The 13,225-nt window shown below is 33.9% G+C and overlaps 1 protein-coding gene across 10 annotated transcripts in view; it reads left to right on the forward strand.

Annotated features, from left to right (window-relative positions):
- Positions 1 to 134: 134 nt before the first annotated feature.
- Positions 135 to 13,225, forward strand: part of LOC141720380 (uncharacterized) — a 33,550-nt gene continuing 20,459 nt past the window's right edge. For 8 of the 10 annotated variants that reach the window (XM_074522760.1, XM_074522759.1, XM_074522758.1 and 5 more), the window contains exons 1-8: positions 135 to 582; positions 1,889 to 1,957; positions 3,240 to 3,335; positions 3,519 to 3,643; positions 7,332 to 7,527; positions 9,765 to 9,940; positions 11,098 to 11,227; positions 11,784 to 11,944. In XM_074522760.1, the coding sequence (XP_074378861.1) occupies positions 307 to 582; positions 1,889 to 1,957; positions 3,240 to 3,335; positions 3,519 to 3,643; positions 7,332 to 7,527; positions 9,765 to 9,940; positions 11,098 to 11,227; positions 11,784 to 11,944 (1,229 nt within the window). In that variant the 5' untranslated portion in view covers positions 135 to 306. The remainder of the gene's footprint in view (positions 583 to 1,888; positions 1,958 to 3,239; positions 3,336 to 3,518; positions 3,644 to 7,331; positions 7,528 to 9,764; positions 9,941 to 11,097; positions 11,228 to 11,783; positions 11,945 to 13,225) is intronic. The other 2 variants (XM_074522766.1, XM_074522757.1) reach the window with 2 other exon arrangements.

Raw genomic sequence — 13,225 nt, forward strand, 5'->3', positions numbered from 1 at the left:
CGGCTTAATATATTGTCAAATCGGCACGGCACGGCACAGCTCGTGCAGCTTTACGGGCCGTTCACGAGTTCACTGCCTGTTGAACCGGACCGCCGGAAATTCGGCCGACCGTTTGGCCGGGTCTACTGTTGAGCAACTCTTAAACGAACGGATTTCAATTCAAAGTTGTGTTGCAATTTTGATACACAGTCCAAGTTACTCAAAGACAAGTCAAAAAGACACAAGCTCTCACGCTCACAGTCACACACACTCGTATAAAACCGAACCCCTGTCCCTGAATTTGGCCATTACTAATCGAATACCAAAATGATACTTAACCTAACCACTAACTACCTCTTCAATTCAACGCATACCTCACTTAAATCTTTCGGATTCTTCAATTCTGTGTTTCCTACTTCTAATTCGTTTTCTATAAACCTTAATTATTCATTTACACCTCCTAATAATCGGCGTCGTCTTAGCTTTTCTGGATTTATTCGAGCTGTTTCGAGTCGTGCTACTGATTACTATTCTGTTTTGAATTTGAGTTGCACTGCAACCTTGCCTGAGATTAAGGCCTCTTATCGAAAACTTGCTCGAAAGGTTTTCGTTTTGTTTACTGCCTACTTTGTTTCTGTGATTTGTACTTTCTGATTATGTCTATTACACTGGTTTGATTGAGATTTTTTTTTTGTTTGTGTAATGTATGTGGTATTTTCGGAGAAAATAGGATTAAGTTGTGCTTAAAATGATGATTGATGACTCGGAATGAAAAGGTTACTATTGTAATGTATGTTGTGTTTGGTTGTTATTATACTTTATACCTAATATTATGAAGTATTGGCTTTGTGTAAAATGTGTGGTATAAAGTTTTAATTAGTTATAGGTGATCTCTGTTGATGCAGTTTTAATTATAAACATCAATGCTTATAATTAGTTATGACGATGTGTCTGGGCCTTTTGTAGTTTGTGAGAACAAGGATGGGAAGTGTCATAGCACTTTTATGTATGTTAGGGGAGACGAGAGATAGTGTATCATTAAATAGGATACAGCAGATATTGAACCTACTATGTAAGATGAAAGCTGCTGGATTCAACAGCTTGGATGAGAAATGGGATGTAAAAAGTTTTCTGTCAACTAACTTATAGTCAAGATTTGAAAATGAATACAATCTGAAATGGGTCGGTTCCAACATATCTGGGCTAGAATAAAACACATCCAGCCATCTAGGCAAGCATATAACAGATATGGGCTTGTGAACACGGTGACCTGGGGACCTTGCATTTCCTGGCGCTAGGTCGATATGTTGTTGCCTTGGCGGCACACTGCGGATAATGACTATCACTTGTGATGAATTATGTTTTTGGACGCTATCATTATTGTTTCCTGCAGCCTTTTTTGCTTAATTTCACCCCTTGAAATTTTACGGAAGCACAGGTGTTTCCTGCACTTCTTGTAAGCATCTTGATATAATGATGCAGACTAATAGGTTCGGTAAAGATACTTGCGCAGTATGGATCTGTCAGAGGCTTTAATTAAATGAATTTGCTATATAAGTTGGAAGACATTGATAGTAACTTGCTTTAAGAACTACTGGAGTATTCCAAACAAGTTTGTAAATTATTGTCCTGTATTTCATTTTCCTTCCTTCTATTTATTTGTAGGAATACGTTTATGATGACGTGGAAAATTTCTTTGCTTGGCTATTAATTAAACCGTTTTCTGTTTTGAGGAAGCCTTGATGCAATTACAAATGTGAAGCTTTTGCATTTACACTTGAGATTCTATTTTTGTTTGATGTTCTGTCTTGATGAATTCAGTTGTTCATATGTCGCTCCTTTATAATTAAGCTCTGCATCTCTTTTGAATATGTGAGATTTTGAGTTGTATTCCTGGCCTGGTTAACAGTTTCATCCAGACATGAATAAGGGGCCTGGGGCAGAAGACAAGTTCAAAGAGATTAGTGCTGCATATGAGGTACCTTCTCGCTCAATTACAATTTTGCAATGAACTTTTCTTAGACTCAAGAATTGCTATTCCTGTTTATAATATATCTTGATTGTATATAAATGCGTTAGTACATCCTCTTCGCACTTAGTGTCAGTCTTCCCCTTCTACAGCTGCCAGGCGGCCCAATTAAATATGTTTTGGGTGTTGTAAATTAGAGAACTTAAATAAATAAATGTTTTCACTTGTGAAGACTGAAGATACTACAATATCAAGAAAATCAACCTAACGTTTTTAATTTAATACAGTGTAAAAACGATACTTTATAATCATTCAACGCGTCTCAACATAGTAGCAGTATGTTGCATGTCACTTCTGAATTGTACTCTGTACGCCACATAATATGCTGAACTTAGGACCTGTTATAAAGCCACTTTTCTGTGATGGTAATTTAGATTTACCAACTTTTTGGAATAAAGATAATAGGAAAATGGACATTATCATTGAGACAAACTAAAGTTTGGGGAAGTATTAAATTTCAAGATAAATTTAGTTTTTGATTGAACTATCATCGATGTAGTTTATTATCTTGAACTTTGTAAGTTTAAGTGTAAAAGGATTTGATTAGTAAAATATCAAATGTTATTAAGAACATAAATTAGGCTGTCCTCCATCTTCAGGGGTTTAATCGGATCCTTGAAACAGCAGATCTCTGAAGTATATAGTTTGCCACTAATTTTACGGTTGTTATTAATTTTTTTGTTAAAAAAAATGTAAATGATGTTTAATATTTAATCGAATCTCAAATTTCTAATGTGTTGATCTAAGTGAAAGATTGTATGAAAAAGATGCGGCTTACATTTGAAAGCAAGATGAGTAGGTGACGCAATCACAATGGAACTACATGTTCAAATCAATGAGACCCTTACATACTTTTATATTAGTCCTTTGGACGGCTTGAAGAAATCTTGATTAGGAAGAACTATGGTTTAACTTCACTGACGAAGTTGTGAAACAATTAATTTGTGCCAAGCTACTTAATAGATAAATGATAAATAAATAGAAGAAAAATACAAAAACAAATGAAGAAGTGCACATAAATATTGTAGAAATCTGTTAATACCTGGTCTCTTATGCGTTCAACCAGAGTTTTTAAACTAACTGGTTCAGTTACCTTTGGAGCGATTCAGCTAAATTTTTTATAACAAGTGGCATTCAAAGGCTAAATCAAAAAAAGAAGTATCATATAGCTCTATTAAGCGGACCTCCAAGTTCCGCATTCTCTTAAAGTTGTAACATAGTGTTCTTGTAGGTCCTATCAGACAGTGAAAGAAGATCTTTATATGATCGATATGGCGAGGCAGGTTTACGAGGAGACTATAATGGAGCAGATGGCAGTTCACATGAGGTAGTATTATCTAATATATTACTGTGTTCTGTTACATATAAAGGAAGCAGTTCTCTTTATTGATTTTATTACATTGTAACTTTGTTTTCTTGAAGTTTCTTTCTGTTCACGATTCTTTTGATGCATGTTATCAATCAAAAAATTCTTCTACTTATTTTAAATTTTGATGCATGGTTTTATTAGGTAGATCCTTTTGAAGTATTTGGTGCATTTTTTGGCGATTCAAATGGCGCTTTTGGTGGGAGGGAAGAATCAGGAGGCATGAACTTTAATTTGAGATACAATGGAAGGCAAGGTCTTGATATAAGGTATCATTAAAAAAACCCAGAGATCGCATTCCATTTTTAATCTTGTGTAGTTCACCTTATGCTGATTGCCGTATGAGCAATTTTTTTGCATTTTCTTTTTGTAGGCATAAATGTCTTATTTGGATGATAACCTAATAATCACATCTACTACTGTCAAACAATAAGTACAAGCATTTTGTTTCCATATTGAAAGTATATGTGATGTGGACAGCTGACAGGGGATTGGAAAGAAATTATATGGATTGAAGGGATTATAACTTGGCTTAGCGTATTCATTATTAATCACATTGATGCACTCAGAAGTCAATAAGGCATCATTTTTTCACTATGATTCTTTTATGTTATTTTCTTTGGTCCACTAGAAAATACACAATATTTTTTTATAGGTGACAAATATTTCATTCCACAATCAATCTTGAACCAATGAGCTAGTTGAAACAATTATGATGGATATATGCTATATTGCTGAAGTCTAGTCTAGACGATGTGCCTTGTATACTATCCGAAAAAAGTAAAACTTAATTCATATTTGCAATGAGGTTTCAGCTTCATATGTTGTAAGCTTTGGTTGTTTATACAAGATGTAAAATTGTTAGTTAAGGGAGGTCATATGGCCTATGGGTGGATTAGGAGTCCGTAGAAATGCGAAAATATGTTTTTTAATATATTTATTTTGTGATGCTTTAATCTCTTAACTCCCTCTCTTCGTCCATATTCTTACAAGTGTCTTCTGCTTAACGTGCAAATGCGAAACCCACTTCATTAAAGCTAAGCACAAAATACATAAATTCTCAATATATATAAGCCATTGCTCCATTAAAAACACTCTTATATAGAGAACAATAAAAGAACAATAAAGAGCATCATAGAATCTTACTTACAATTGCATTCAGATTGTAATTTTCACATTGAAAAAGTTTATTAATGAATAAAAATAGAATCTAACTACACGTTATGATCAAATTTGACATGATTTATATTATTTCTTTTGTACAAAGATATATATAAGATTTTAAACTAGTTTTATGTTACATTTAATTTTTAAATTTAAGTCAGATTTAGTTTTGTGTTTGATATGTTAACCTTAATTGTTGTCAAATATTCTCATTTCAATCTTAACAAATCAACTTTTATGAAAAAATAAAGTGTTATGATGGTGTTCTTCCGTGTTTTTAATGTAAGGGTGTTGTTTATGGAGTCATATTGTGCTACCTCTCTCTCTCTATATATATAGGCAAATGATCAAATAAAATTCACTAAAATAGGAACTTAAATGGAAACCAAGAAAAACAACCCTTATATGACATCGCCCACTCCCTAGATCACATCACCCACTTCCTAGATCACATAACCTATCCGGGGCCTACAACCGGCCCCCAAATTCTGCCACGGGCCCACAAGGCCTCACCAAGATTCAAATCAAAATCCTAGATAGGCCCCAGACATGCAAAATATACCCCAATGGGCCCTAGTAGGCCCCACGCTTGCCCACTAGGCCCCTCCCCGGCCACAACGTAACCCTGCCAAGGCCCACAACCATTCCTATCATTCTAAAAGTTAGGTTTCTATTTTAGTGGTTTCTGTTGGAGTAGCCATATATATATATTGAACACTATCCTTTTCATATAATATATTACATAATAGAGTAGAAGAAATCACTGAACATTATTACTTCTACAGAATACTGCATTGTAATTAATAACCTGTGCTTTTTAAGTAACACAAAAGTATCTTTTTAAATATGTTGTTTTTATTAAAGAAATATTGGTGTTTACGTATCGTTTTGTATTTTATAATTTTTATTCTACCTTCTGTAATATTTTATATATTTTTATTTGTTTACGTCGTGCCATTATATTTTTTTGTATTCGGTACTTTTCATAATTATACGTGTTCTCAACTTTTGTGGTTATGTAATTTTGTAATTTATCAAAAATAATAAAGAAAGTCTATTCAAGTGTACAAGGTAAGTGAGCAACAAACTGCGTCGCAATATCTCGTTGAATAGAAAATCCTATCCTACGAAAAATATATTCAGACCATAACATTTTTATTCATGATCTTTAGCACTCTCCCAAAGCCGAGCCTGTAATTTTTAGGTGTTCTTCCAATTTCTTTCTATTATAAACTTTGTGATATTCTATGTTGCACGGGGATGCCGACCGGTGATCGTACCCAAGTTTGGGGATGTCTCGGGGCGGGTACGGGTATGTGATGGGGACGGCTTGGGGCCAAAAATCGACTAAAATGACTAAAATAACCGTCCCCACTAAAGTAGAAGTCCTAAAGATTAGTTCATTCAGCCGCTACTTACGTATAAAATGATGAGTGGAGTTCTTATAGTGATGGTGACACTATAAATGCAGTCTTTAGAATAAATTATTGATTTCACCATAATATCATTGATTTCACAAAGCGAATCTATGATATGATTCACTTGATTAGTATGAAATAAGAAGCAAGTTGAAACATGATAATGTTAAAATTTAAGAATGCATGATGTCATTTATGTTTTAATATTTTGGATGTTAAATATTGTTTGTATCCTAAGTATAAATACCTGTACCCGTATACTTTCCCGTACCCATCTCCATGCAACATAGGTGATATTTGTGTTATGTGTAATTTTTTATATTATGTGATATTTCTAATTTCTATAATGGTTGTAATGTGATCTAAGAACTTCACGATGTGTTGTACATCATTTTTTTGTGTTAATTAACCATTTTATATCATAATAATTTTTGGTATTGGACATCGTGTTCTTCAATTTTTGTTGTGTGTTGATGTGGTTTGTATATTGATAATGTTGATATTGATGGTTAAGAATTAAATAATAAAAATTATGCATGATATGAGTGGCTATTTTTCAGGACACGTAAAAGTAGATGCATCTGTTTTACTTATAATCAAGGCTATGTATCAATGATTTTTTTGAAAGTTACTAGGTTACTAATATAAGGAGTTCCTAACTGACTCTTTCCTTGTATATATATATGTAAAAACATAAGCATATGTAGATGCTAAAACATAATAAAAATAGTAATGATATATTGTAAAACCAGTCATTAAACAATTAAAGTAATATGATCAACTGGAGTCGAGATAAAGTTTATGTTCGTAATAACAAAAGAGATGAACTAGAGACTAAAGCATGTTCCTTCTTTGTAATAAATCAATTCTCTTCTTATGCCAGGTTTAACAAAATCTTCCTCAAATTTATGTTTATGATCTCAACACCCTTAATTTCTCAGTCCTCTTTAATGATGTTAAAATGCTTAACCGCACTAGCATCATAAAATTTCAAGCGTTTATGTTTTACAGTTGCTTTGCACAAACGTCAATCAGAATGGTCAGCCGTTTCAGAAAATGGGTATAATTTTTTTAAGAGAGGGTTGTATTGTCCAATAGTACGAACATAAAGGGTTGAATTGTACAAATGACAAACATAAAGGTCGGGAGCTATGATATTATTACTTTAAGAGTTCATGTGTTTAAAAAGCATACTCAAGGGTGGAACTGTTAATAACCCCCTAATTTTTTAGCTTGCGTACTAGTTTTATAAGAACAACATTGTTATTGAGCTGGAGGCTATACATAATAAAATCAATTAATTCACTATATAGAACTTTTAATCTTGATTTTGAATCCTTTTTTAATAATATTGGGCTAACATGATATCTTTCAGTCATGATTTGTTTCTGAGCTTTGAAGAATCAATCTATGGAGCCGAGATAGAAACTGAAGTTTCTTGTTATGAGAGGTGTGAGAATTGTGGTGGAACTGGTGCTAAATATGGCAGTAGTATAAAGTCCTGTACTAATTGTGGAGGCAGAGGTGGAGTTGTCAAAACTCAGAAAACGCCATTCGGGATAATGTCCCAGGTAATCTCAGCTTATATTGACTTTACTGCTCTAGAAACTGATATTTTGTTTCTCTTGTTATGAGCAGGTCTAGTTTCGAATTCTAAAATATACCTCAAACCAGGATATATATGCGTATTAAGATTCATTCCCTTCTGTTTTCTAAATCCTTGGTTTTTACTTCACAAAATTTTGAAGAGACTGGCATATACTGTGTAATACCACGGGTCACATTCGGGATCTTTAATGAAAATAAGTTGTCCACTGCCCAAATATAATGACCTTGCTTGTGTAGTCAACTAAATTATCGCAGTGTTACTCAAAAGTCATGACTTTGCTGTGCAGTGTACACTTTCTTGTAGATCTTGGCTGAACTTTCTGACTATGTGTCGATGATGGAGTACTATAATCCAGTCACATTCCTGACAGCTTTGTCAAACACTCGAACCTATTCATAAGCATGTAGTTCACCTGTGTAGCCATTGTGGGAAGGTGCTACCTTTTTCCTATCCTATGTGGTAATCCCTTTAGAGCTAAGCGCTTGAGCATTATATTGCCATGTTATGGTTGTTTACAAAATAATAAGTTGATCAGGCGACAATGCTCAAGAAACACATTACCCATAAAGGAGATCACACAGAAATTTAAGTGCCTTGACTGTCATTAATTCATGGAGGATTGAGGAGCGGTTCGATCAAGACGGGTGAAGAACTAAAATTTTAGATTGCGTTTGGGAACTTTGATTTTATTTCAATCCCAGTATCTTCTTTTATATCTGGAAATTAGTATTTTAAAGCATATGGAATTCCTATTATAAATCGGCTGCAACTTGAGAATGGAATTTGTAGATGGATGCATTAGATTTTGGACCTTCCTGCAAAGTTGAGGTCCTTTGATTTTCTTTTCAACGGCTCTTGATTCATTTTAGTTTGACATCTAGAGATCAAGATACGACCCAAACACAAATACTCAGTTAAGAAGTGAATGAATATCTGTAAGGGTGTCTAGCTCAAACACAGCGGTTTCCACCTTGTATCGACTCAAACAAGACTGTTCTCAAATTTTCTTCAGATTTTTCAGTTCAATTACATCGAACTTTCTACTCTAATTCATTTATGAGTTTGTTGCAGGCTCAATCCTTAAAAAGCTTTTTTCCACATAAGTTAACCTCAGAATCCCCATTGCTTCTGATGCTGCCGTATATTTGAAACATACTATGTTAAACTATATTAAAGTTCCGGTCTCGATATTGGGATGAGATGGACTACAGCTGTCTTATACAATATTATTGTTATATATGTATTTTGTACTCTGTTTGACTATCTCTCTAAGTTGTCTATTATTATAATTTAAATTGATTAAGTATACTTTATATTATTATATTCTTACTTTAAAAGAAAAATATTGTCTTTCCTATAACTAGTATAAAAATATACCAAATTACATAAATATAAAAGGATCATTATATCGACCCGCAAAACTGATTCACGACTCATCGTACCCGATTCAAACAAACTAAAGTTTCACATACCCATACTCGTACCACGTGCCGGATCGACCCGCGATCCCTGCAACTATAATATAAACACAAGAATACACAACCAAGCATATCAAAATATATGTAGTGGAAGCAAATCGTTTCAAGTTCCGTCTCGTCACACCTGACTTTGAGTTATGCAGCAAAACCAAGAAGAAAACAAATAGAATAGAAGGAAACACCATATTAGTAAACTGAATTTTTTTTAAATGATTACAAATTGAACTATAACAATCACTTTATTGCGTGAGCATTTGGAGCTATATCTCAAGCATCCAAAACAATATGTATATGTTCTTGTGACTGTGAGCACCTCTAATTGGAGAACACCAAACATATATGGATAAGTTTGTGAATTATGTGAGTGGTGAGAGGATTCTCGTGAACAGTTATTTTCTTCAATTTTCACACCCTCAAAGGTTTTTCATTCATGTATTTATTGGATTCATTATTACTAGAGATTAAAAAAAAGAGTTAAATTGGAGCGAAGTCTGGATTAATGTTAATTTGTGCACGGGTTTAGCAGTTAGGCCTAGATTTTGGATTAAACTAGAAGAGTTGGCAACAGAAAGGGATTTATTATAGTGAGGATAGGAGACGCATTTGAATTCAGGATCCTGTGGATCTGTTGCGTAATATATTAGTGCAATGAATTTCTGTACATGAATGAACTTTCCTCAACTTTTTGTTTCTAATGTGTTTTTTCTGACATATCCTACAGGTATCTACCTGCTCAAGGTGTGGGGGTGATGGGAATATTATAACTGACCATTGTAAATATTGTGGAGGCCGAGGTAAAATACAGACCAAGCGAATTATCAAAGTAGTCATCCCACCTGGTGCTACGGACGGAGTCACTATGCAACTTCGAGGAGAGGGCAATGTCGATAACAAAAGGTACTCAACTAAAGTGATAGTTTTGCTCAACAAGATGCATCATGCATTTTGTTAAATATAACTAACATAAAATGTCTAAAGTTACTACAAATGGATGCATGGCCACATATTCATGCCCAATTTTTTGCCATGTAGGCTGCAGCTGGGTGTCAATTTAATGTTTTATATGTTATCTACCACAAATGGATGCATGGCCACATATTCATGCCCAAATTTTTGCCATGTAGGCTGCATCTGGGTGTCAATTTAATATTTTATATGTTATGGAAAACATTGAACTTTGTTGGACACATAAATTAAATACCCAACTCAAAACATTTAGTTATAAACTGTTACTCATAGAGGTGATTCTCACCTGGATTTACCTCTGTTTTTTGTTTTTTGATTACCTGTTAACATAACCCATAATCAGTCCATTACTTTAAAGTTCATAAAAATTAGGCCGACACATCAGTCAGTTGTGTTTTAATGATGTTTCGCATATCTTAAAGACTCAGATATATGACTTTAGAGAATTTGTTACAAATAAGAAGGTACAGCAGTAAAGTATTTATTACTAATTTTTTATGTTTCTCATTTAAAATGTTTTTTATTAGAAGACCACATGGTACCTTATAAGAAAATTAATTTGTTTTTTTTAATACCGACTTGTTAAATTATCTGAATTAGCATTAACACATCAGAAATACTCATGTGAATCCAGTTTTAACTATATTATAATTAAAGGCGTAGTAGCTGACAAAAAAAAATTAAAAACAGAGGTACTGAAGTGAAAACCCCCCTACGAAGATGAATTTGTTATGTCTCAGGGTTTCTTTCTTTGTCTTCTCTATCATTTGTAAATGAATCAAAATTGTCTTACGTCTATGTTTTGCTTCAAGATAGATTGTCTCTTTACTTGACTAAAAAAAATTATGCTGACACCTAGTTCCTCATTAAGGTACTTGTGCATTTCTTATTTTCTGAAAGAACCTTAACATCTCATTTATATGAAGTTGCTAGCTATATCTACTTTGCTCCTAGGGAATTCATCAACCATTCTTGTAATTGGCATATATGAGGATAAATCTAATGACAAATGCAGCCCGGCCAGGAGAAGGTTAATTTGAGAAACATTTATTTGATCCGTGTGTAATATTTCTGATGTTGTAGTGCAGGGGCATTGTTGGGGATCTCCTTTTAGTGCTTCATATCAATAAGAAAAAGGGAATAAGGAGGGACGGCCTTCATCTCTACTCAGATGTTAATGTTGATTATACTCAGGCGATATTAGGAACAGTCATTAAGGTAAAACTTCTACGTGGTGTGATTACCTTCAAGGCATTTTTTTCACCAGCTGATACTAAACACTTTATTTATTAATATATCTTCTCAATATTGGATTCATTGCATAATTCAAATATTGATACGAAACAATTCGGGAAATGTATCACTGTTGGATTTTGAGTATGGTTGTGCGTTTGTATTTTACAATGGATAGCCAAGTGTAGAAGCTCATTCCCACCCCTGATTAGATTACCGGTTTAAAATGCCATTCTCCCGTTCCTTGGTACTTATAAACTAATATAAGATAAAATAGATTATATATACATTGTTTATTTTTTAACCCGAACGAACTAGAAAGTCATTTTGGTATTATTTCGAATTATTAAATTTTCTTCACAGTAAGTCGCTATATATGTTACTGAATATTGATTTTGCTTTATATGTAGTTCTCTTTTATTTCATCTGAGAAGAGGTCTTTGATAGTTGATAATGATTTAGGGCTCTAAGTGATTGGTTCAGTTCAACTTTCTTGAGATTTTTATAGATGTCTGTTCTAAGATATCCTAATAAATTTCAGGTCGAGACTGTTGATGGTTTGAGAGACCTTCAGATTCCTTCAGGCATTCAGTTTGGAGATACTGTGAAGCTGCCTCATATGGGAGTTCCAGATATAAATAAACCTTCTAAACGGGGAGATCATCACTTTATTGTAAAAGTCCAAATCCCAAAACATCTCAGGTTTGAGTCGTTTTGCATTATATAGTGCTGTAATCAAGCATGAGTGAATAACTGTGTGGGATATCTTTCCAGTGTTTAAGTTGTTTCAGCATATCAGTGATTAACACATTACATTCTAACACTTAAGTTCATAGTGATGATAGTATGCAAAAAGTCAAGTGACTGGTAATAAATAGATCATACTACTGGTAAGCTACTTTAACCAATATTGGTATATTACCTATCTATTTCTAATTGGGCCAAGTGAGATATCAGTTTTCTTATGTGTGATGCACTTAATTTAGATTACCTACCCGGGGGGGGGGGGTAACTATTTGTAACATATTAGTTGTGGCACATCAACAGATATCATTGGTTAATAGTAATATAAGTCACATGGGCACCAAACTAATTTACATGTTTGGTCAGCTTACTGGTAATTTATACCTAAACAAGCACCCTTCCCATTGTCTTGTAAGGCTAGCATTTCAAAAAAATATATTTTATGTATAGCACGGGTGTCAGGAATACTAGAATGTCTCAGTTCAGTCATGCTTTAGTGTGGACTGGAGATAAAATTGGTTCCGGAAAGATGCTTTATAGGTGACATTCCCTTGAACTTTCACTTTCAAAGATTAGTCTCTTGGCATTTATCATTCTGCTTTTAGGTTGTGAAGACGACTATTCTAGGTGAACACGAGTATAGGGGTGTAACTATTTGTAACATATTAGTTGTGGCACCCGCACATCAACAGAGATCATTGGTTAATAGTAATATAAGATCACATGCGCACCAAACTAATTTACATGTTTGGCCAGCTTACTGGTAATTAATACCTAAACGAAGCACCCTTCCCATTGTCTTGTAAGACTAGCATTTCAAAAAAATATTTTATGTATAGCATGGGTGTCAGGAATACTAGAGTGTCTCAGTTCTGTCATGCTTTAGTGTGGAATGGAGATAAAATTGGTTCAGAAAGATGCTTTATAGGTGGCATTCCCTTGAACTTCTTTTTTTCCCAAGATTAGTCTCTTGGCATTTATCTTTCTGTTTTAGTTTGTGAAGAGTTAAGACAACTATTCCAGGTGAACACGAGTATAGAGGAGGAATTTGGTTATATATATAGTTTAGTAGTAGCCAGTCTGGTTCAGATGCAACCGAAACATGTTTCTATCTCAGCAACTCGCCAACTCCAGATACTAGTCGTTTATTTTAAAGGCCGATTTATCTTCAGTTGGAGGAGGTAATGAGATTGACCAGGGCCTTTGGGAAATGTCTTTCTCTTAAAGTTAAGGTCTTTG

This window comes from Apium graveolens, chromosome 4 (genome assembly GCF_009905375.1).
Source record: "Apium graveolens cultivar Ventura chromosome 4, ASM990537v1, whole genome shotgun sequence".
Lineage (NCBI taxonomy): Eukaryota > Viridiplantae > Streptophyta > Magnoliopsida > Apiales > Apiaceae > Apium > Apium graveolens.